At 40.1% G+C, this 24,397-nt stretch overlaps 1 protein-coding gene across 1 annotated transcript; it reads left to right on the forward strand.

Moving 5' to 3' along the window:
• The first annotated feature begins 615 nt into the window (after nucleotides 1-615).
• On the forward strand, nucleotides 616-23,047 carry RAB32 (RAB32, member RAS oncogene family). Its single transcript, XM_033011707.2, has 3 exons — nucleotides 616-1,240; nucleotides 18,823-19,100; nucleotides 21,494-23,047. Exons 1-3 carry the CDS (start codon nucleotides 1,012-1,014, stop codon nucleotides 21,641-21,643), a joined length of 657 nt encoding a protein of 218 aa, XP_032867598.1. The 5' UTR covers nucleotides 616-1,011; the 3' UTR covers nucleotides 21,644-23,047.
• Nucleotides 23,048-24,397: the final 1,350 nt, after the last annotated feature.

Raw genomic sequence — 24,397 nt, forward strand, 5'->3', positions numbered from 1 at the left:
GTTGTAGGTGTTTGATGGGAATCCTGCAGATGAGGAGGTGATTTCATCCTCTGTTACCTGAGCCTTTTGCGCATGACGGCCTACGCTACGTCACTGCTGCTGCCTCCGCCCTTGGCCTGTTTGCACGGGGCGAGCTCAGCACCACCCTTCCTTCCTTGCTGTGCAGTTCCAGGCCTCATTGCAGGGTGTGCAGGTGCAGGGGGGCAGCCCTGGGTGCAAACCCCCCCTGCTCAGAGGGCCCCAAGCTGGCTCCAGGTGGGCAAACCAGCCCAGTAACGGAGAGGTGGCCGTGGGTGCCAGCGGGGGTCTCCGGAGTGCTCCTATCAGCAGACACCCTGATAAAGCCCTCTGTCCCACGAACCTTTTTGCCTATAACACGCTTTGCCGGACAGAGGGGAGAAAACCGGAGCGTTTTCGGGGAAGGGGCGCTCCCGAGACTTTTACCGAGAGAAAACTTTGAGGCCGCTACCAGCAGAAGGGGGCGGAGGATGATACCGGCAGGGAGCTGGAACTTCCCCGGCCTGAGCCTCCTTTTAACACTCAGCTCCCGCTACGGCCGGAGCCCCCGTCCCCCCGCCGGCTGCCCCACGAACAGCCCACCCCGGCCGGGCGAGGAGCCGAGGAAGCTGCGGGGGTACCCAGGGACCCCATCCCGCCGCCGCCACCCCCCGGTACCCCGCAACGGCGGGGAGGGACCGGCTCCCTCCCCCCGCCCCTCCCCACCGCCCTCCCCCGGGCTTTTATAAGGCCGCGGAGTTTCCGCGTCCTGTGACTGCAGTCAGGTGGTTGTGGGATTTCTCCCCTCCCTCCGGCCCGCTCCGTCTCGCCTTTCCCCCGCTCGGCGTGGGCCGGCGCAGCGGGGAGTCCGTCTGGGGAAAGTTGGAGGAAAAGTTACCGGCTGGGAAAGTTTAGAGGCGGGGGGGGGGAGCGGCGGCGCCGGCATCCCGGCCTCCCCGCGGCGTCCCGCCGGGGCCGCGCAGCGCTCCGCTCCTCTCCGCGGGAGGCCCGAGGATGGCCGGCGGGGAAGGAGCGGGCTCCGGCGTGCCGGAGTGCCGGGAGCATCTCTTCAAAGTGCTAGTGATCGGGGAGCTGGGCGTGGGGAAAACCAGCATTATCAAGCGGTACGTGCACCAGCTCTTCTCCCAGCATTACCGGGCCACCATCGGGGTGGATTTCGCTCTCAAAGTCATCAACTGGGACAGCAAGACCCTGGTGCGGCTGCAGCTCTGGGATATAGCAGGTAAGGGCCGGGAGCGGGCGTCTCTCATCAGGATGACCCCCGAGGTGGGCAGAGGCCTGTGAACCAGGTTATCTGGGGTCTTGGGACCCGGCCTCTGCGGAGGAAAGTGGTTTTCGGCTGTCAAGTCTGGCTTCATGTTTTTCTCCCTGTTTCCCGCAACTCCTCTTGTCTGCGTTTGAGGCATAAGTAGAGGGAGGTCTCCATGTGGAAGTGAAGTTTTTGACGTTTTATAGGCTGTGTGTGTGCCTGTTAGCTGATGTTGTGGGGCTGTTGGCTCAGCCCAGGGTTTTATAGCAAACCTCAAAGAGCTGCTTTGCTCAGTTTGGTGTCTCCGGCGCTTTCCAGGGGTTCCTGATCTTACTGCTCCTCCTGGCCCGCTTGCTCCGGTGCTTGTGGCCTTGGTTATGACTGCTGCTTAAATTCATTCGTAGTTATGGCTCCATAACGCTTCTAGAGGAAATAAATATCTTTTCCAAGTAGGTTATGTTTAGTAAGCACACCTTACAAGTTAAAGGTAACTCACATAGCTAAAATAGTCCTCAAAGGAAGCGTGCTCAAACTTTGCTTGTTTGGGGTCACCTACTTAATTCAAAAGTAACTTGTGTCCATGCAATGTGGAGCGAGGGAACGGGACTTGTGTTATGCCTAGTTTTGCACACAAATCATGTGTTTGTGTATCAAAAAGGTACTCTGAACACACAGAAGCAGAAAAATCCTGATCACTTGTCTAAACTACACGTCATTCCTTTCGTATAGATAATTCAAAACTGTTCTCTGACATCTCTGTTCCAAAGATTCCAACTGTATACCTGTCAGAGTTAACTTTGCTTATGCTGTGGTGTTAAATGCTACAGAACAAGCTCTGTTTTGCTGTGGTCTTGTAAGTCTGGCCCTTTGGCTCCTTAATCAGCTGAAGCTGATATTGCATTTCTAGTTTTGTGTGCAGCCCAGGTTTTAATGTGCAGCTCTCTTCATCCCTCTCTACCACATTCAGAATATCTCCTTGGATATGAAAAAATAGAATTATTTCAAATGCTGGCATTTAAATTTAAGCTCCTGGAAGATACTAGGGTAACAACTGGTAGTTACTGTTTCCATGAACTCTATGCTTTATCAAATGGAAGCTCAGGAAAGAGGAAGTGTAACATGTGGCTGCTGTAACCCTGTGACAGACCAGCTGTACGTCAGCTTCTGGCCTTTCTGCTCTAAAGATGATCTTAAAACACTTCAGATATGATTCCTCAAACTAAAAAGCCTGCTTTTTACTACCATATGCTGAAACACATCCTAGATCTTTCTGCTGCTGGCCTTTAGGGCAAACTAAAATATTTTCTAATTGATGCTTTGGAGAGCAAGTAAAATGTTGGCAAGCTTTCTCTTTGGATGTGTGCCTTTTATGGATCAGTTTTAACTTTCTGTAAATCAGTTAGCAGTATTGGTACAAGCTGCTACAATGCTCTGGATATATTTTAGCAAGTCTGGGGTTCCAAAGACTGAAGAGGGGAAAGTAACAGGATCCTTGGGTTCAGCAGGCTGCCTTGCTTGCATTTAACTTCTCCTCAGCTCTTGGTTTCTGAGACTGGGATAGGCTGTGTGCTTTGCCAAAGCAACCTGTTTCAAGATGCTAGGCTGAAACTTAGCTGCAACTTGTAACATTTGGACAGAACCTATTTATGTTATGGGAAGTTCTATCAATGCACCCATGTGTTAATTTCAAGATCTAGAAGACGGTATCTTTCAGTCTTGATTATTACCCTTAGTGTATCTAGGACACTGCTAGGTGAAGACTGAGTTAAGAGCTACTGATCCCTGGAGTCTTGTGCTAATATTGCTGATAGATTGAAGAATCAAATTTTTTTTCCTGTCATTGAAATATTTTTCCTATTTTATAAGGTGGTGTACTTTCATGTGAAACTCCTAACTAATCTTTGCCTAGCAAAAATAAAAAAGGAAAATACAACTGTTTTGCAATTTGCAATCCAAGTTCTTATGTCTAATCTGATAGTTAAGCTATTCTGTTTCCAAGGGGCTGGGGGTCCTTTCCCAAATGAAAAAAAAAGGCCAAGAAGAGAAGTAATCTGAATCTTAGTGATTTTTTTTTTTTTTTTCGATTGGGCTGTGTTTAGCCAGTGTGGGAGTAGCAGTTCAGACTCCTAGAGAACTTCACATCTCAATTAAGCATTAATCATTAAAGTAAAGGGGATTTTAGTATCCATAAGGGCTGTTTTGTGGTCTTAAGATGACTGAAGTCCTTCACCTGGGAATGTGTTCTGCAGCTTCCTACATCTATATTCGTGAATATTTCTAAATGCTTGAGGATTTTAACAGGTTTATATAGAGATTATTAGTTAGAGAACCAGATTGAAGATGGCTTCTATATAGTCATAGCTCATATTCCCTAAAGAGCTTTATTGAAATGTGTAACAAAGTATCTGAGCATGTGATAGTCATTCCTTTTTAACTCATCAGCCCAACTGTCTTCTGGCTTTCAACAGCTCACATAGGTAATTTTGTCTGGTGGTGTATGCAGACAAACAGCTTTAGATCTCTTGATGAGTTCTAAATCTTATGGTAAAGTGATGTTACATGTGACTTTCCAGCTGGTATTCTGAATTTATTTGGGTGCATTTAAAAGGCTTCTGAATTAAAGTCTAACCCTTAAGCATTGTGAAGCATGTTATTTTTCACTGGATCAAAGCTTGTACTTAACTGTTCATCATAAAAAGCCTTCCTCAAAGTGCTGGGTGCTGCAATCTAAGGTTCTGTACCTAAATCGGTTAAGAACTAATAATAGTTCAGTCATCAGCTAAAGATGCAGATACTGTGCTGGCTTCTGGTGTGATGTAGCCAAAATGATCAATGTTGTGTATTGCAATGCAGCAGGTGCCTGAGCGAGTTCAATTTCTTGTGCTAGCTGAGTTTTTTTTAGTGATTAGATAATTCTATAGAACATTGCATGACAATGTTATACTACTATGCTTTTTTTTCAGTGAAAGTAACCTTCTTGTAAGGTACAAAGTAATGCAAACTCCTGCATCAGAATCAAAGGGGAAAGAAGGGTACTGTTGTGCCTAGACTTGTGTATTCCAGAAATACTCAGGCATTTTAGCATTTAGGCATGGGTTTTAGCTTCTTGAATAATGGAGATGCAAAAGCTTGGGAGCAAGACTGATCAGTCAATGTCAAATTATCGTGGTTGTGGCATGAAGTATTCTGAAAAGCTGAACAGATTACATACATGTTCATACAGGAGCAAAACTTCTAAACCTTTGCTGCCCTTAGGTATTACTCTTGTTTTTGTTTTTGTTTTTTGTTTTTTTTTTTTTTTTTATCTTGACAAGAAATACCTCTTCCTGGATAAATTCTGAAAGTGTTAGGAGCAGGTCAACCCCCTTGATCAAAGGACATAAATAATCGGCAAAATAAATAGGCGATAGGAACGAGTCACTGTGGTAAAGAGATAAAAAACAAAGGAAACTTAATGGTATGGAAGTGCTTCTAAAGTCTATTTCAATATGCTAGAGATTCCTACCTGACAAATATGCTCTTTTAGTGAGTATTCTGCACTGACCACAATGTAGTGTAGAAGATGAATATAGCATATTGATGAAACTCAAATATCATTGAAAGAACACTTTAAGGATTTTCTGTATTGTCAAACCTTTTGATCTGATCGAATAAGACCAGCAACTGAGTACTGTTAGCTGCTACTTTATGATCACATTGACTATCACTCACGTCAGCCTGTACAAATATGCAACTTGCTTGGCGGGCCAGTGTGGGTAAAAGCCATAGATGACCACCTGAGCTTGGCTTCACCTGAAGAATGTCACTAATGACAACTGATAGACAAATTTGGTTTTGAAGATTTGACTGAGCAGTTCTGTATTACTTTTGGTGTAATAGCACCGTTCTCCCAGGACTTTATTAGAATTTCTTTGTAAAAGTGTTTATTAAAACTGAAGTAATGTTTTAACTGGAAGAGCCCGGCTATGAAAATGGCCAAACAGAAGAGGAATAATTGTACTTTGGTAGTCTAAATGTGCTCTAAACAAACTTTCAGAAGTTGAATGATAAGACTTGTAGCGTGCAGATTTGTTACTAAATTCTTCTGTCTTCTTGAAAAGATCTGAAGTCTAACTTTTTAAAGTATATACCAGTCCCCAGGAGGATAGAGAAATCAGATTAAGTATTTTGCTCAAATACTAAATTGAGGAAGAACTGGAATAAACCATCTCTTCTATGAAGACAAACAAGTATTAGATATGTGAGTTGATGTTAATCTTTTGAGTTTAGGAAGTGAACTTGCTCTCATCCATAGGAAGCAATGAGAAATCAAAGTGAGTGCAGGCAACCATGGATGTGGGAGAAGGAGGAGAATATTGTAAAACTTGTTTAACAGTAAGGGAAAAAAACAAACTGAAATGAGCACTTGCAAAGCAAGACAGTGAAGGCATAATGCATGCCTTCTTGCTCAGATAAGCAGGAGTGATGTTTCACCTGATAACATTTTCTGTGGTAATGGAATAAGACTTATCTCCTCTGGAAAGGTGGAATGCTTGGTAGCTATGTACCTTCTGTGGAACATAAATGTGTACTGTTGTGTGTTTTGGTGGCTGAGTTTCAAAGGCATTTAGGCTGTTCTGGTATGTGAGATAGTGTACTTCCATGTGAAAAACCTTACAGATTCAAGCAGCTGTATATTCCAGTTTTTCCTCAGTCAGTATTAGTGCTACTGACATGTCAGAAGACTGGCAAGTTGCTTCTATGTACCAGGTCATTAACTTGTTTCTTGCGTTATGGACTGATTTTATTATTTTTTTAAATAAGGTCTGAAATAAGCACTAAGTTATGTCAATGCATCCCTGAAAGTCTGTAGGGCCAACCAGAAAACTTCCTCCACTTCCTATACATATATAGCTCTATGCCATGGAGGCATGTACTTCAATTCCTTTTCAGAGGAGTCTGTTTTAAGTGAGGAGAGCTGTTTGTAAACATAGTCAAGGTGTTCTTGTAACAAAGACACCTTGTTGTTGCCTTTTGCCACAACACATTTTGAAGCTCAACATAGAGACTAAAATGGCAACTCCTGCAAAGAAATCATGAAAAAACCTGCTTAACTGTGTGCCTAGTACAAGTGAGCATAGGGTAGAGGCAAGACAATACAGGCATAACCTGCACCCAAATGTGTTTTGTTTTTTTTTTTTTTCCTAATTGTTATAAAGATACCTAATGAGTGAAAAATGTGCACATAAATAAGTGCATTAGAAATGGATGAAGAACTTGGAGCTCGGAGCTTTTTTCAGAAACTGGTAAGTTACTTGAGGTTATTTCCTAGTCTATGTGGTGATGAAGGTTCCAGCAGCAGCTGTCTTTGTGGAGATGGAAGCACTATCATTTAGGTAAAAGCTGAGACAGGTCAGAAAACTCCCAGTCATGGTTGGGGAATCTTTTATGTGATGTCTCCAGACAGATCAAAAAGATTTGAAAGACCTGTGACTGATTTGTGAGTGCTTCCTGCTCACACCGTTAAGTATAAATTTAATGTGAGAAAAATTACTTAGGGATAATGCTGGCTGGAAACATGCAAGATGAGCTGATAAAGTTAGAGGAGGGGGAAGTAGAAGGCCTGCTGGTATTGAAAGGTTTTGAATGCTGTCTTAGAAGCAGTAGAGGCAAGAAACAGAACTGAAGGTGTACTGTGTTTCCTTCTAGAAACCATCCCTCTGTGGGAAGTCCTCTGTGGGTGTCCTTTTTTGTGACTTCTGAAACAGCTGAATTAAAGTTATGAGTTTTCAGTTGAGAATGACTTACAGTGCTTGGAGCTCTACAGCTAAGTATCCAAATAAATGATGAATGTGTCAAACTTGTCTCCTTTTGGTGTCTCCAGCCTTCAGACGTGCCTGAATATAGGCTAGGGATGTCAACATGCTTTCTTTTTTGGAGTTCTTCTGCTTAAGTAATTTTTCATTAAATGCTATCAAGCAAGGTATGGTTATTAGTCTTGCTGATGAAGTAATTTCCTTGTCTTATTTCAGTGGGGTACAGAATTCATATCTGAAGGTTCTTGTGCTTAGGACTATATTGTATAGCAACTTGAAGTACTGTATATGTTATCTTGAACTAAGCTTCTTAAAGCCTGTGTGCTGATAGAATTCCATAAGCATATGGAAAATGTTACTGGTTTGAAGTTAGTGTTGTAAGGTATTTCAGTATGGTAATTTTGGTTATGTAAGATAGGACTGTTCAGTTAATTTTCAGTTAAATGGTGGAATTAAGACACATGCTCTTTGAGTGTCTTGGAAATAAACTTAGAATTTCTCCATCGGCTCTTCTAGGTTTCCTACAAGAACTGGGGTTAAATATGTGATCTTAGACCACCTGATCTAGTAGAAGCTTAAAGTTTGCTGTACTGATCTTGCAGATACTCTTAATTTCTGTCAACTATGGAAATGCACTTAGTGCTAGAGCTTCTAATCACTATGGAATAGGTGGAGCTTCAGCCTTATTTTCAAATTGGTGAGGTTCATATCATATATAGCAGTTGCTCAGAAGCTTTATGCTTTCTACAAGATCACAATAAAAATGCTTCCCTAGCACTCTGATACAGAGAATAAAGAATGGATGGGTGGGTATTCATCAAATGGGCAGGGAGGAAGCTACCTTAAAGGGAAACAATACCTAAGTTTTTATGTTCAGTAGAGCAGACAGGAGGAAAAATAGTATATCGTACACAATATAACTAATTTTTGGGTCAGATTATAAAACTAAGTATGAGTCTTTGCAGAAATCATCAACTTGCATTAAGCATAGCTTTTTTGAGGAAGTATTGGCTAAATTCTTGCCCTTCATGTAATACTGTAATACTGACTCAAGTAGTCAAATTAAATTGGTTTGACAAGTCAAGTGCATTACCCTTCAGAGACAAACTGGTGTAGACATATTAAATATAAACTCTTAATATATGGAGTTTACATGAATGTAAATAGACCTTTATCAACTCTCCTTGCATTACTGTTGCAGCTTCAGAGTCTTGGTGTCTTTACCTTATTTACATCACCACTTTGCCTCTTACCAGTTTGATTTTCTTTATATTCACACTAGGACAGGGTGTCACTGAAGTGTGTGTACACAAGTACAATTTGAGTTGGCAAGTGCTGTAAAGGGGTTGCTCTCAACTGATTACCTGTCTTATGAAAGGCAGGAAAGAGAACAATCTTAGCTGACTGGTTCCACAAAAGGCATGCTGTATAAAGTAAGATTCTTCCCTTCAGTGGTGAGCAAGGCTACTGGGATTCAGTCTCACAGCTGTTGGAAATAACTTCCTTGAACTTCACTGGTAACCATTGCCATGCTTTTGCAGCCTGTTGTAAACAGTTCCTTCCAAATACTCACTTCAGAGGTTCTGAAGTGTGATATGCCATGTCAGAAGGAAATGATTTGCAGTAAGGGAATTTCTATTTATATTTTCCTATAAAAGCATAAGAATAACTCTTGTGAACTTTCAAATGTTAGTTATGACCAGCAGTAAGCAGTGACTTCACAGCAAAACATGCTTCTCAAGCTACTTGTGGTAGTACATTAGATTTTCTGGATATTAGATCTCCATCTGGTTATGGAGACAGAAGAGAGGTAGATGGGACAGTAAGATTATGCTTTGAAAAAAAAAAAAAAGATGGGATTTCAGGGGTTTATAGAGCTTGTTTAGAAATAAGTATCTTGATTTTGTCTAGGGAAAGCATAGCAAACTTTGAGTAGCAGTGGCTTCTAGATTAGCAGCAAATGAAAACCAGTATTCCTTATTGTATGGATTTTAGCAGCTTTTCAAATAATAGATTAAAAAGTCAGCCTCTGAGTGTCACTGCAAACAGTTTATGGGAACTTGTTCTTTAAATGTTCCCAGGCTAGAATGCTGGGTAGAGCAAAGTAGCAGCTGTTTGACATAAAATTCCAATCACACACAATGTGCCATGACACATTGACCATTTTAGAGATTAACATTTTTTCAGTCTCGTGATAAAGTTGTTCTTGAGACAAACTGACTTTAGATTTGTTCTCCTGTGTGCTGTGAAATGCTGTAATGCTATGCAGCATCACTGTTAAGTACACAGTACAGCTCTAGCTGCATGGCAGCTCATCAAAGGAGGTGGGTTAGAGGGTGTCAGGAGTGAAACAGTTTAACTGTGGCAAATTACTTGTTTGGGTAAGTCTAGTTAAAGCAAGGTAGGAAATACCAAGTCATGCTGTTGCTAACACTAATTGGACTATGTTGACTTTTTCTGAATACTAAGGCAAGGAGAGGTTTTTCCATACATGCTGCATTTGACAGCTAGCTAGAGTTACAGCAAGCTAAATGACTTCTACTTCTCTGGGCATGAAAATCCAGTGCTTAGTTAGGGACTTCCCCTCTTGTTAATTTGCTGTTTAGCAAAGATACAAGCAAAACAGGTTAAACTTTCATACAGAAACATGACTGTCATACTTCTATGTACAATAATTTACATCCATTTGATGCTGGACGAAGCCTGTTGAACCATAAGTGCAGGGTATTGCCTCTAAACTTCTTAAAGACAACATGGTAAGCAGTTAAAGTCAGTTTGGACAATCTTAAAATGCTAGATTAGCCCAAGGCTACAGGCAGTGATGAAGTGTATGAGTCTTGCTGTAAAATTCCCTGAGAGCAGTGGAATTGTTTGAGGAAGCCTTTCTATCTTTGTGAAAGAATGGTATGCTTTTTCCATCTATTAGGATGGTAGATGTGGTCAGCATTCCTGATGGAAATTGGGTGTCTAACTTTTGAGTGCTTGCATCTCAGTGCTCTTGCTGTTTTGCTGGTAGTGAACAGGACTGTCCTGCTTTAGAATAAAGTATAATGATAGCAAACAGTGAATGGAAAGACTAGTCACTAATTTTGAAAATTCAGATAGCTAACAAATTATTAGGTTACAAACTGGCTTTGTTGTGCAATGAAACTTTAGAGCAAACTACTTCCTATCAGTTCAGAATGAAATAGTGACTTCTAAGAACATGTGAAAACACTTTATGATCCTAACAATCAAAATACTTCTGCACCTGAACTGATATTCTTCAGTGACTTTTCAGTGACTACATAGTCTCTCACACATACTGTATAAATAGCACACTGTGGATGTCAGTTCTCTGACAGTCTCATTCAACAGAACTGCCTCAACTGCACCTTGCAACTTTCTAATGTAGACATAACCAGAGAACCAAAGGTTATCTCTTATGGTAAAGTGGGAGTCAGTTGAACAGGGATTAACGGGCTGATTACCTTTTCCCCTGAAGACAGTTCTGAAAGGTTTGAGGCAGTTACTGTTGGGAAGAGGTCCGTCCAGTGGTCAGTCAATTTTCCCACAGCACTCTTAGTAACAAAGGACACTAGCAATTCACTTAAAATCATGAGGCTGCTTTTATCTGTTAGAAACTAGGAGCTGCAGACAGTGAGACTGTTTCTAGCACTGCCTGGTACAGTAAGATATAGTCCTGTAGTTCTTGCTTTTTAACCTCTTGGTGTTTGTCATCAGAACCACAAATACCAAATATTACTTCCACAATGGTAGAAAGTAAAAGTCAGTCTAGATGTGCCTTTTTAAACCTCTTACAGGTTTCTAATGTCTTCTACAGCCACTAGTATAGTTCAAAACCTCTGTGGTTTAAGCATGTGGTAACTTAGCACTGATAGCTGAAAGAGTGAGGAGTGTAGAGCCATCTAGTACAAACAATTTGAGAGTCTGTCTGCTCTCAATCTACAGCTGCAACCCCTGTGAAAAAGCAGGTGGACACATTTGAGAGTGCCCTGTAATATTGATAGTGATTTGGTTAACCTACTTCTTGCTGAATAACAGATTCGATTTAATTGGGCAAGACAGTTCTGGGACAAGCTGTGCTGGTTTGGGGAGAGGGGGGAATGCTGTCAGCAGTGGTAGCTTGCCAGTAACATTGATATATCTGGCTGAAAAGGAGCCTCAGTCAGTTCACACCTGACCCTGGTAGTGCTAAAATGTACATTAGATGTCTGGAGAACTGGGAGATACATCCTCAGGGCAATTCTGGATGTTTGCTGTGTTGTGCCAAACATCCAGCTGTAGGACCAACAGGCATCTGAAGTGTACTCTCTTCTTGTCTGTGGCTCCTAAATGACTTACGTGAGTTTTGAAAACAGTGGTTCTAACTCAGTGAGAGGATTGGGCTGCATGCCCAGCTGGTTTTGGTGACGCTTTAGCTTAAATCTACCACACTAAATGATGTGAACTTCACTGAGAGTTGGAATTGCAAATAAGGACCTGCCACTCAGATGATCCTTGATGTTAGTATGTGAAAGCCTGACCCTAGAAATTCAGGGAGTTGCAGAAAAATCCTTTGCAAAGCACCACAGCTAGAGCAGGGAGGAGAGTGCTCATTAGGTTAGGCTTTCCCTTGGCAGAAGGAAGACTGGAAAAAAGGATTTTCACTTACTGTTGAATTGTGTTTTTTCCTGTCTAAGTTGAATAAAAGCACAAATGTGCCATGGTTCTGGAAACTTTCTGAAACAATTAACCTATGGAGTTTGGCACTGAAACCTTAATATTGGCACTCTGCTTGCACACTGTCTGGCCAATAAGGTCAGAGTAGTTGATAGCAAGGTTCTAAGAGCTATGGCGTTGGCAGTTAAATCAGCCTGACTGTCACTAATGACCCTTCTTGAATTTTGGCATGACTAATTGACTATTAGTGGTCATGATAAATAGTTCAGCTAAGAACCCTTCTCACAGTGGAGAAAGAACATTCAAATACTCCCAGACTAAAACTGATTTATTACAACCATTCTCTATAGATTAATAAACACCCTGTGATGCCGGAATTCACTGCAGTCTCTAGTACCTGTTGATAAACGAATAACTGAAACACTATCAGGATGCTACTTCTATATATTTTTAACTCACTCAGATTCACTAGGTCTCTTGATCATTTTCTTCACTATTGCAGTATTGCTGGATAGATATTTTTTTTGGCCTGGTTTTATAGATTAAACTTTTCCTGTGTGATGTATTCCTTCTTTCTGTTGAACTTAAACTGCCTTTTAAACTAAGTGAACTCTAAATTTGAGTATTCTGAAGGACAATGTTGGAAAAAACTGTCTGGCTTTATTCATAAACTGAAGACTTTTTGCTGTTTATCAGACTCTTAACACTGTATTATTGGGTCTAGGAAAAAACTGCAAAACTTCATTGCAATGGTTTTCCAGTTAGGAACAAGAAACTTCAGACTAAAACTCTTCAGCTGCATTGACTTTGGGGTGATTGCAATCTAGACTATACATCTATAGTTTAAGATTACTTGATGTGGAACTGCCAAACTTGTTAAAATCAAGTTTTGAGTTTTGGCCACCCATTAAGCTGATTAGCCTGTCAAAGATGACTTGAATGAACGTTACTTCAATGAAGGAAACTATTTGTTCCGTTATTCTTCCAGTTGTCAGGCTTTTATAACCCTTGGTCATCTTTCACTTCCTCATTAATGATTCAATTTTTGGAGGATGACAAAACCATTAGTCTCATCCGAAAGAGGGATTGTGAAGAACTTTGTCTAGTTGTCCATCAGCACTCCTGATGAGATGTTAAGGGTTTAAATGCAACTCTGGTTTGAGTTGTGTGGCTTCAGCTTAGATTTTTACAAAGTAGGGGAACTTGTGCTATGTTATTGGTATTGACAGAGGTAAAACACAATTTGCCCTCATAGCAAAAAAGTATAGCTGGGGAAGCTTCTTCTAGATAGGCCATTTTACATTCTTTATGTTCTTGTCAGTTGATACAAACTACATATTAAGACTTCTAGGTATGGTATGTAATCGAAGAGGGAACCCTGACAAACTCAGTATCACATATATCCAGCAGTCATTTATATATTTAATTTGCTTTTTCCAGCCCCAGTTCTCATCCCATAGGAGTTAAGAGCAGAAATAATGGTGGGAGTGTAGAGTATCTCCTGCTAAGTAAAAGCAAGAACTGCTGCAATAAGTCACACTGTGTGACACCCTTGCTTATTACTTACACTGGTAATGATTGCTGTAGAACCTCTTTAAAATGTACTTCAAGGCAAGGTTGGCACTATCTGAAGCTTACTATGATAATTTATCTTGTGCAGTTAAATAAAGGACAGAGATAAAGCTTCTAATGTCAGACCTGGCTATAACTCTTCTCATGTAGTTTTTAGCTTACACTTTACCCCTGTTACATTGTAAACTGGGAAACAAGCATAGCTCCCAAGCTCTGATACAGTTTTAAACTAAACTTAATTCATGTGATACTGCTGTAGGGAACGGTATTAGTTCCTGATGCATGACATTATGCAAGTATTTCACTTAATGTTGTTGCAATTACTGGAAAATATGGTGACAATATGTGCTGAGTCATTTAGATGTAAAAACTTTGTGGTTGGAGAATGCAGAACTTTGCATTGCATGTGGCTACTTCCATACCCCCCAAACAAAACCTCTCATCACCATGACTGCCCTGTAGCTTAGCTCCTTGTCTATATGCGAACCCCTAAAACACAGAGAAAGTATACTTTTGTGGTACCATGAGTTTTATGTCAAGGCACTAGACCTACCAGAATGATTAATCCTATGATGTCCTTTCCATACTGCTGTAGTAAGTAGTTATCTTCATGTCCCCTTCCTTCCATGGTTATACACACTGGAGATTTTTAGGTCTAGTTTCATCTCATCGCTTCTAGCCTTTTTCCCCTCAGGGATGATCCACTTTTTGTACTGCTTAACACTATTCTTGCACATGGTGAATGACTGCAGCAAAAGTTCTGCTGGACTTAGGAAAAGGAATGACAAATCCCTGGCTGAACTGAGTATGGCAAAAATGGAGTAGTTCAGTTTTAATAATATAGAGAATGATGTTTAGACTCCAGACTTTGGAGAAGCAGTGAATTCCACAGTTTGTTTTTTTCTGTGAGGTTTTTTTGCAGGCAGAAAAGCACTTGCAAAAGCTTTGCATGAATGTCCTGTTAAATTTTCAGAAGGCTGTCTAGAATGCTCTGCATCCCCTAAAAAAATGCTCAACATGTGCATTGTCAGTAATAACAGGATTGTAAAGAAAGTCTACTTATTTTATACTGAATTGTCTTCCTGTCTCATGACACCTTTTACCACAACAAAACTCTAGCCTCTGAGGAAGACCATGTGTTACTGATTCTGTCTTCTTTCTATAGAATAAAAATAAGATGTCCATCCTTGTTAGGCCTCTAGACAGGATTGAAGAGCAGTCATAAGCTAGTATGCAGGTCAGGTTTATTGTTAGTGGATGTGAATTCTAGAGGTGAAAGCAGCTCTGCATAATAAACGGTTCTGCAGTTTGGGTTGCTTTAGAGAAGGGCAGCACTTACACTGGAGTGTATTTGACCTATTAAAAGGCATTAATCTCTAATACTACAGTGGTGTTGAGCTTGTGTGTGTGTTTAGGGGTAAGGGATATCAAATATTCCTAATGAAAAGCTTAAATCTAAGAAGTAAAGATAGAAGCTTTTATGCTGATGTGCACATCAGCTGTCTACTTTCACCCAAATTTAAATTAAAGAATGTGTATTAATGTTTTTCCAAATCTAAAGCTCATAGGAGCAAAAATTTCAACTTCTGTCAGTAAAGCCAGCTAGAAATAATACTTAAATGATTGTTCCAGACAGCTGAAGCCCATACTTCCAAAGTGACTGCTATAGAGTACAAAGTGAAGTACAGCTCAGTGCAGGCTTACATTCCCACCAGTATTGCTATCTTCTTACATGATGAGAAGCTACATACAAAGCTAACCTTGACTTCAGCATTATTCCAGAGCTCCTAAATCTGCTGGCTAGCATGATCCCACTTGCAGTGCCCTCTCCCCTAGTCAGGACCCATGAGGGGATTCAGCTAGTCTGTTGTTCCACTACAAGACTTGTTGCCTTTCTGGTATAGCATATCTGGTGAGAGGCTGCATGTCCTTAAAGCTTCACGTAGGCTGGGGGATACTGGGGCATGAGAAGTCACCAATGTCAAGGAACCAGCTGCTGGGCACTGTTGGTTGATTACCAGTCAGTGCAGGTCTCCAGCTCACTGTATGTGAAGGCATGGGTCCGGGTGGGTGGGGAAGACTGACTATGGTAAGATGATAGGAATTCTCTTGGAAATAGAATTGTCAAACTTATCTAATGATCAGACTTTCTGGCCAAGGTTAGGCCCCCTGTTATTTCTTTAAGAAAAAACATTTGGTAGTGGTTAGGACTCTTCAAGTTGGTTATGATATATATTTTGTAACTTTGTTTCTTTTCTTTGGAAGCTATATGTGATTCAATCTCTTTTAAACACCTTAACTGTGTTGTGCAGGTTTCAGCAAGGGTTATTGCTATAGGAGGCTAGTATGGCCTTCTCGCTAACTATTCTTTAAAGCTTTTTTTTGGATGGGAGGGCAATGGGCAGGAAGGGATTCAGTCAATGGTAATGTCCTTCACTGTGGTAACTGATCACAGCCATGTTTACCTAGAGCATGCACAGTTATCTGAGAAATGTTAACTGCCCAATAACCTTTTCTGTAAATCCCAAATAAATTAGTTTTCATATGTAGTGATTATGTTGTCTCTATTCCTTGCTGGTAACAGTCTAGCAACCCTTTCTGCAACTAATCAGTCTGACTTAATTTTATGTGAATATCCATCAAGTTTTTGGAAAAACTTATCACCTTAATTTAAAGTCTGAAATCCCTACAGATCTTCAGCAACTGAATAGAAAAGACTAATGTGACTGTTCTCCTCACTGCTTCAGATTCATGTGTAGTCTCATGTAAATAACAGCAAGTGGTATTCACTTCTAGACCATTTCAGTGCCAAACTGAATAAATCTTTCTGTAGAAGATTGAGATTAGTACAGAGCACTGTAGATTTTGAGATTGCACTGTTTTTGGGCCTATCCTATGGTGTGAAGGGATATACTGCTTGAATTGGACACAAGGCTCAGTGCTTTAGCACAATTGGAGGCATTGCTGTGTAACAGGAATTGATGGTGAGACTGACAGCTAAAGAAATGGGGAATCTGAGAAGGAGCTTCTCATAGCTTGTGTGATATCCTATGCAGTGACTGGCTTAACAACTAAATTTGACCCTCTGTAGCTCCATTTAAAAAAAAAAAAAAAGTAAAAAAATCCCTACAATCTAAGTGTAAATCTTCTTTAGGTGTGACAATTGATCTGTACAAGCAGTATAAGCCTTCTGGCCAGATGTTTTCCTGATGGCATTTGATTCATGAAAACAGTGGCCACATGGTACAACAATTTGTAGTAAGGCTATACCAAAACCACCTTTTAGGCATAAGAATTCAGCCTGGGAAGTCATAGGGAGACAATGTGAGTTACTGTGTACAAGTTCTGTGTATACTGTTTGAGATTTATATCAGCAATGTGTCTCTTCCAGTGACATAGTCACCAAGATGCAGGCTTGGTGCCTGGCTTGTTGGCCTTGAAGTCCAGGGCATAAATGCTTCTTCAAAACTTGAGCTTTGCATATGGAGTTGCATATTCAACCTCTTGCATGCTTCTACTTTGCACACAGGGGATAATGAGCTGGTAGTGAAGACATTCATGTGTAACTTCCACTTCTCAGAAGATGCTGGCTAGTGATGCTGTTTTACAGACCATCATACTTTAAAGCTGAACATCCAGAAATAGTCAGCTTTATAGTTCTCTGGAACTCCACTGTAGCTACCGCTGCTTTCAGGCAACTCTAACAGCTGCTTAGTCAACCTTTCCTGAAAATGTCTATAGGGAATGAGCTAATCAGTATGCTGAAGTACTGATGTTAAAATGAGGCAATTGAGCTAGAAAAGCATGCCGTTGAGCAGGATCCCCTGTCAAGTTCCTTCACCTAATGAATTTCTGGCTCTTTCTGATAAGATATTACCCAGTTCTCCTTGTAAATATTTGTACTTGCTAATCAAAGGTGGACTTGAATGTTTATAAACAGAGGACAACTATGTTTCCAATTAAAATTCTTACTTTATCTATTCTAAAACTGCATATTCATTAAATGCTAAATGCTGAAGTAACCATACACTGTAAGAATAAATTATAAAGTGCAGGACCTGCTTTTCCCAATTAAGACTTCCAAACAAAGCAGAAGGCTATTTTAGTAGCCTGAACTTCCCAAGCAACATGACACTGGTATGCACACTCAAGTACAAATACAGCATGATGGTCTGACCTTCCAAAGAGAAGAATAGTTGAACTGGCACTCTAATTCTACATTTCAAGTATACTGACCACAGTAGTTGTGCTTAAGAAAAGGCTTTTAGTTTACTATACTTGCTGACCATTTGTTTTCTTCTGGATTTTTGTTGTGAATACTTGTAGTTTTGCTGTTTTGATAATCTTGTTCAAATAATGAGATTTCTGTAGTATTCCTGTAGTTGGAAATTATTCCAGAGAAGGTGTTAGACTTAAAAGATAAAGTCAAAGATAACAGGTTTAGCTGGAAGTGTTAAATTAGCTCCTTTTGAGCTTGATCCTAAGGATACTATAATGTAGGCAACTTCTCCGGAAGATGCTGTTGTGGTTTAACCTGGCAGGCAGATAAATAGCATACAGCCACTTGCTCATGCCCCTGCAGTAGGATGGGGGAGACAATGGGGAAAAAAAACTTGTGAGTTGAGATAAAGATAGCTTAATAGGACAGAAAAGGAAGGGAAAAAATTACTAATGATAAAAGTATTAGAATATACAGAACAAGTGATGCACAATGTAATTGCTCACCACCTGCTGACCGCTGCCCAGCCAGTTCCAGAGCAGTGGCCCCCAGCCAGCTTTCCCCCCAGTTTATATACGGAGTGTGATGTTGTATGGTATGGGGTATCCCTTTGGCCAGTTGGGGTCAGCTGTCCTGGCTGTGTCTCCTCCCAGCTTGTGCCCCACAGCCTACTCACTAGTGGGGTGGGGTGAGAAGCCAAAAAGTCCTTGCCTTAGTGTAAGCACTGCTCAGCAACAATTGAAACATCAGTGTGTTATCAACATTATTCTCATTCTAAATCCAAAGCACAGCACTATACCAGTTATGAGGAAGAAAACTACCTCTATCCCAGCTGAAACCAGGACAGATTCTTTGAAGGCTCTTAGCCTTGGAGCTTGTAGAAACCCTTGTTGCTCACACTTCGGAAAAAGATTGTTTGCTTAAATCTCTAGCTGAAGCAGTTAAATTTATATCTAAATCTTGCAGAAGCTTTTTTGATGAAAGAAAGATTTGTGTATAGTTGTACTAGTAGCATTTTTAGGCATTACTTCTCAAAGAACACTACTCAACAAATAAGTTTAAAAGAAAAAAATTCCCAGTGGTAGTTGGCATTGCAAACTACTTTTAGCATCTCAGTTGTTGTGTATAATATATATAATGGCTGTTACAATGAGCTTACATAGGATAGAAGAGGCAATGTTGTATGAACTAAGTGATTAGACCTGCATGCCAAACTTGTATGTACTAACTTGGTACAGAAGTCCAATTACATTTCCTACAGTTTGTACTTAAATATAAATATTCTCTGTCACTGTTCTTTCTATCAGGCCAAGAACGCTTTGGAAATATGACCAGAGTGTATTACAAAGAGGCAGTTGGTGCTTTTGTGGTCTTCGATGTCACAAGAGGCTCCACTTTTGAGGCTGTTTCAAAATGGAAACATGACTTGGACAGTAAAGTACTACTTCCCAATGGCAGCCCCATCCCTGCTGTTCTTCTTGCAAACAAGTGTGACCAGAAGAAAGATGGCAGCCAGAATCCCTCTCAAATGGACCAGTTCTGCAAAGAGGGTGGCTTTGTGGGATGGTTTGAAACATCTGCCAAGGTGAGCATAAAGAAGAAACTTGTTTTAACTCCTCTAAGTATTGGCATAAGAATGAATTAATAGTCATGTGAGGAATAAAATTATCAAGTATAGGAAGTGACAGTGAAGTCTCCAATGTTCAATAGAAGTTGGAAGTAATGTGCAGGCTAGCTCACTCCGGAGGAAGACTTGCAGAATAGTTGGTTTAAATTAGAACTGCATCTTAAATTCAGAGAACCTTAAAACGAGCTGGAAACATTCATTAACTGAGTTTAAGTTTTTTTTTTTTCATCTTGCATGCATCAGGATCAGAGCCATTCTTTAGATGTTAATACTACTAAATGCTGATTTAACTCTAAAAGATACAAGATCTTTAGGTGCAGGTTTTTAAATTGAATCTTCTGTCTTCACTGTTGCACATAGGAAGTGGTAAGACTCTAGAAGTGAACAAGCTATTTGCTTACTTGTTACTACCTACCCAGATGATAATGTCACTAAAGCACTTTTCTATTTTATCAGGCAGCATCAAGATTTAACTGGAGAAAAACAAATTGTTCTGTATAGTAACTTAAGCTAAGATAGACAGATACTTTTAAGTGACTTCATATATTGCACTCAGTCTACAGACTCGGTCAATGTATGGATAAGCTTGCAGTAGCTTAGTTGGCAGTGAAATCAAACAGTTCCTTAATACTAAATTGATCCTTGAAATGAAAGGTTCTTCCGGATGAAGACAGTGTGGCTGACAGACCAAATTACTGGTCCGGCTAATAACTCCTTTATATGGTAAGCTAAACCTCAAGGTCCCTCTTTTCCCTTAGATTGCTTACTTCCTTCAACTGCTGCTGCTGAACTGGCACAAAATGATACATAGACAACTCAAAGAAGTCTGTAAGAGGAATAGAAGAAATAAAGTAATAAGCATCTTCCTGATCACTTTAAAATAAGGAAGAAGGGTACACAGTGACAGGAATTATTTAAATTAGTTAATAATTTGTTTGCATTTAACAAATAATTCCCAAACCCACCCATCTGTTACTTAAACTTCACATTTTAAGACTCCATACTCAAAAAATACTAAGGTTCTGCTTTGGGCTATGTCTTCCCTGAAGCTTTACCTGCCCATAACACTGGTAGGTATTAATTTCAACATGGGTTAAAAATAAATGCAAGTAATACTGGAACAAAACCTAATGTGGAAGTGTAGTGACAGCTTGCATTTTAGGTGGGATTTAAGACACAACAATGTAAAACGAGGTTCTTGGCGCATAGAAGTCTAGTCAGTATTAGTCCTATTTCAGTTATTTACTTGTTTAGGACTCTCAAGTGTAGTTAAAATAGCTTAGCAGAAATTCAGGACAGCTTTATTGCTTTCTAAACACAGCAAATCAGTTTGTGGTTTTAAGTCCTGCCCACTTAAATATCCTGATAATCTGCTTTTGCATTTCTGCTGAAACTGATACTTGAATCTTCAGTCTAGTCATCAGTAATAATACAGGTCCCACTCCATGTGGATTAGGTAGAATGTTAAAGGCGAAAGAACTGTAGAGAGTATATATACTCATAGAAATCTTACGAACACCCTCACACTAAAATGAGGAGAATCCTTCTCCACTTTGGGCAGCGAAGTGCCTATCTGCAAATTTCCAGAAGTAGTTTGGCTGACAATCACAAGCTTGTAAAGTGTAATAATGATAGGTAGAGTGTAGAGTTCAGATCTTATGGACATGGAGTGTACTGGTGTGGTATTTCCTTTGAAACCACGGATGACTAATTCCAAATATAGCAGCCCTATGGTGAGCTAGCGGGTGGCCCAAACAGGTCATAGCTGTGGCCAAAGTCCCCTTGGCACTGGCCATCTTGGCCTCACATTAACCTAGATATGTATTTCATCAGGATATCCTGCTTACATATCTTTTTTAGAGGGTATGTGAAGGTACTTTTCCAAGCCTGCACAAGAAAATGTAGAGTGGCTGGATGAGGCATCACGATTTAGCTGGAGTTCTGAGGGGCTGGAGAAGGTCCTTTTATATATTAAGTGCTTCCAATCTGCAGCAGAAGCAGAAAAGGGCCCCAAAAGGTAGAACACTACTATGAACAGTGTAATTACCTATTATCTTTCCTGATGCAGAAATGCACTTTGGCATTTAAGAGTATTCCAAATGCAGGTGGCATCCCCCAACTGCCTGAAAGATTAGAGTCAAGGTATCCTATGTGTAATATGGATTAATAACTTTGTCTCAAAACTTTCTGGTAACTTTTTTCAAAAAGCAAGTGTATGAGCAATGACCTGATATATCTAAGCTGTTTGTGTTGTGCTGAGATGGTAGAAGAGTTTATGTATTTGGCCTGCTTCAAAGAGGTGTGTGTGACTATTTCAAAATCACTGACTTATTTGCTTTCGATGTTTTTAGGACAACATCAACATAGATGAAGCTGCTCGATTCTTGGTGGAAAACATCCTTGCCAACTACAAAACCTTTCCTAATGAAGAAAATGATGTGGGAAAACCAAAACTGGACCTAGACCCATTGAAAGCAGAGAGTAAATCACAGTGCTGCTAATGCTACCACTGTTCAGTAAATGTGATGGGAAGAGCAGTAAGACTGTTCCTTAAATCAAACTGCTGCTATGGTGCTGCATTGTGACAATCCATATGGGGTGTCTGGTATTATCTGAATAGGTGATTCTTGTGGGTGTTTACATATTCTTGTTTAGCATGAAACTGAGTATCTTGTGAGTTATCACTCCACTTGCTTGAGTGGCTACACCTAAGTCTGATTAGTGTCTTACTTGAGAACATAAGGTAGTGTTTACACTCCTAAAAAGGAGCAAAGACAACATTCAGTCTGCTTCTAGGACATATGCTACACTCCAAGTAGGACTCACTTGTCATGGTTTTTGCTGAACAGCCACTTGCACCTTTAACTTTCCTTTGTCACCAGTAATGTCCCACTTTAGCCTTCTCACCTACATACTTGTCCCTATTTATTATCCCCCACTATAAGGATCTGTCTCATTGCTAGTGCTCCTGGATTGAGACATCCCAGAAATCTTGAGGGGGCCAATGACATGTGTTCACTAGGGCTGAGTGACGCAGATGGCTTTTACCTCTGAGTTAAGTATAATCATTTACCCATTTTGTTCTTAACAGGGGAAAAGGCATGGTTACAGAGGTACTAATGAAAATGCATCTCTAGCCACTTATGGCAAAATATTTTCAGCTAATACTTTACATATGAAACACATTAATGAATACAGTTGTACTGCTGGCACATAGTTATGGTAACCTCACCCATGTGCACATCCAGAAATAAACATCCAGTAACTTTCAGGCACTAACACTGAAAACTTCACCAAGAGTGCAAAAAATAAATATATTGCTGTCCTGTGATAATGAACTTGCTTCTTTTTCCTTCTGTCTTGATGGTTCTGAATACCATGAGGAAGGAGATAGGTCTTGAAGGAAATAGCTTAACTGGCTCTTGCTAGCCTATCAAACACCTGCCACCCCCTGCCCCTCCCCAAGCTCTATATTCAATTTTAGAACAGTGCTGCACTCTTCTGACTACTTGGAGCTGGTGAATTGGCTTACCAGTTTGTAGCTTGGTATACCAAGATGTTTGTTTCCTTGTTATAACTAGCGTATTTTTGGCAACAAATTAATATAAAAAGGATTAGAGATTTCATGGTTCTTGAATACATTCTGGAACTCTGGCTCTGCTTGGCTGAAAGGCTTTGAAGCTCCTCTTTATTTTAAGTGTTTCTTCTGTCCTGGTACATCATTGCTACTGACTTAAGAAGTCTTATCTTGCATGGTTTGATGGTGCTGATATTTACTTAAACATCAGCATGAAGTATGTGCCAGATTGGATATACTTTAATATGTATTGAGATTTCCTAGGCTGTCTTTTTCCTAAAGAGTAATGTACCTTTTAAGAGACAAATAAATGTATTTGGGCATCTTATATGTTGTTGGTGTATGTTTTTGAGAAAACAACTTCCCATAATGTGTCCCACCCTATACACAAATACTTCCATTGACATTTGAAAATAGCTTTTTTTTATAGTAGCTGCTATGTTAAAGAATTATTTTAAATTACCGCACTAAGGCTTGGCATAAGCTAAAACTGGGTTTAAATATCTTAGGATCATAAAATAATTCAGATGAAAGGGTTATTAGGAAGTCTTCTAAGCCAACATCCTTCTCCAAGCAAAGTCATACCAGCGTGCTTAGCCTTTCACGTTGTCTGGTCTTAAACCTTCAATAAAAGTTGTTTCAATGCCTGACTGTCCCCTGGTAGAAAGGTTCAGACTAGATAAACTAACTCCAACTGATGTCCATGGTCTCTTATCTTCCTACCATGCACCACTGTAAAGAATGTGTCCGTTAGGCTTGTGCAGATTCACTGGACACTTAAAGCTTGATTGCTACTATAATTTTTTTTGAAAGCCTGTAACACTTCAGAAAGGAAGTTGCACCCCATCCGTGTTCCTTACTGGCTTGTTTGAGTTGTTAACCTTTCTAGCTAACATGGAACTACCATAGTATTCCTATTCAGCCAGTTGAACCACTTCATTAGACTGTAAACTCACTTTTAATCAGCTGTTTAATCTCCAGTGTACTGTCTTTTTCTAAACTTTAATAATAGCTGCACAAATCCAGTAACTAGCCAGTGGAATGTGTGCATAGCCTGTTTATTTGATGCTTCTTGACTAGATCAAAACATGATAAATCTTTATGACCAGTCAAATAAGATGCAATTTCATCTTCAATTTGTTTCAACTGTTTACTGAGCCTATGAAATATAAGGTGAAGTTTGTCACTAATGGACCAAAAAAAGGCCAATGCCTGAGACTATCTAGTATGGCATAGAAGATTGGTGTACATTCAAATGCTAGTTCCTTAAATACCTACTGTACTGGAGAAACTGACAGTGGAGATAGATTTTTTTTTTTTTATTATTTTTTTTTTTTTTTAAGCTATTGTGCTTTTTCTTGTTTTTAGTTTTCAGATTCAACAGAATGAAAACTAAACTCTGAAGCTTTGGGACTCTACCTTAATGTGTAAATTTCATCTGGATCCTGTCAGTGACTGTGTAATCCAATGCAGATTAGTTTCAAGAACATCAAAATTTCTGCCTGAAGAGATATTGCTGCTATGTTTAAGGCCTTCCCTGTGTCTTGTGTTCTCCTGAAGCTCTGTGTGAATGTAGAATGGCCATGACTCAAACTGTGGTGCAGTATACTAGTTCTGATACAGGTTGATGCTGACTGGAGAAGCTGAGGCAGAATGACATTCAGGAACTACCATCTAC

Source organism: Tyto alba, unplaced genomic scaffold (assembly GCF_018691265.1).
Source record: "Tyto alba isolate M040663 unplaced genomic scaffold, T.alba_DEE_v4.0 Super-Scaffold_22, whole genome shotgun sequence".
NCBI classification, from domain to species: domain Eukaryota; kingdom Metazoa; phylum Chordata; class Aves; order Strigiformes; family Tytonidae; genus Tyto; species Tyto alba.

Bases quoted from the DNA above. Each gene is read 5' to 3' on its own strand.
- RAB32 (XM_033011707.2), top strand. From the start codon at position 1,012: ATGGCCGGCGGGGAAGGAGCGGGCTCCGGCGTGCCGGAGTGCCGGGAG. The intron at 1,241-18,822 runs GTAAGGGCCGGG...TCTTTCTATCAG, and splicing joins GCAGCTCTGGGATATAGCAG to GCCAAGAACGCTTTGGAAAT. The intron at 19,101-21,493 runs GTGAGCATAAAG...CGATGTTTTTAG, and splicing joins GGTTTGAAACATCTGCCAAG to GACAACATCAACATAGATGA.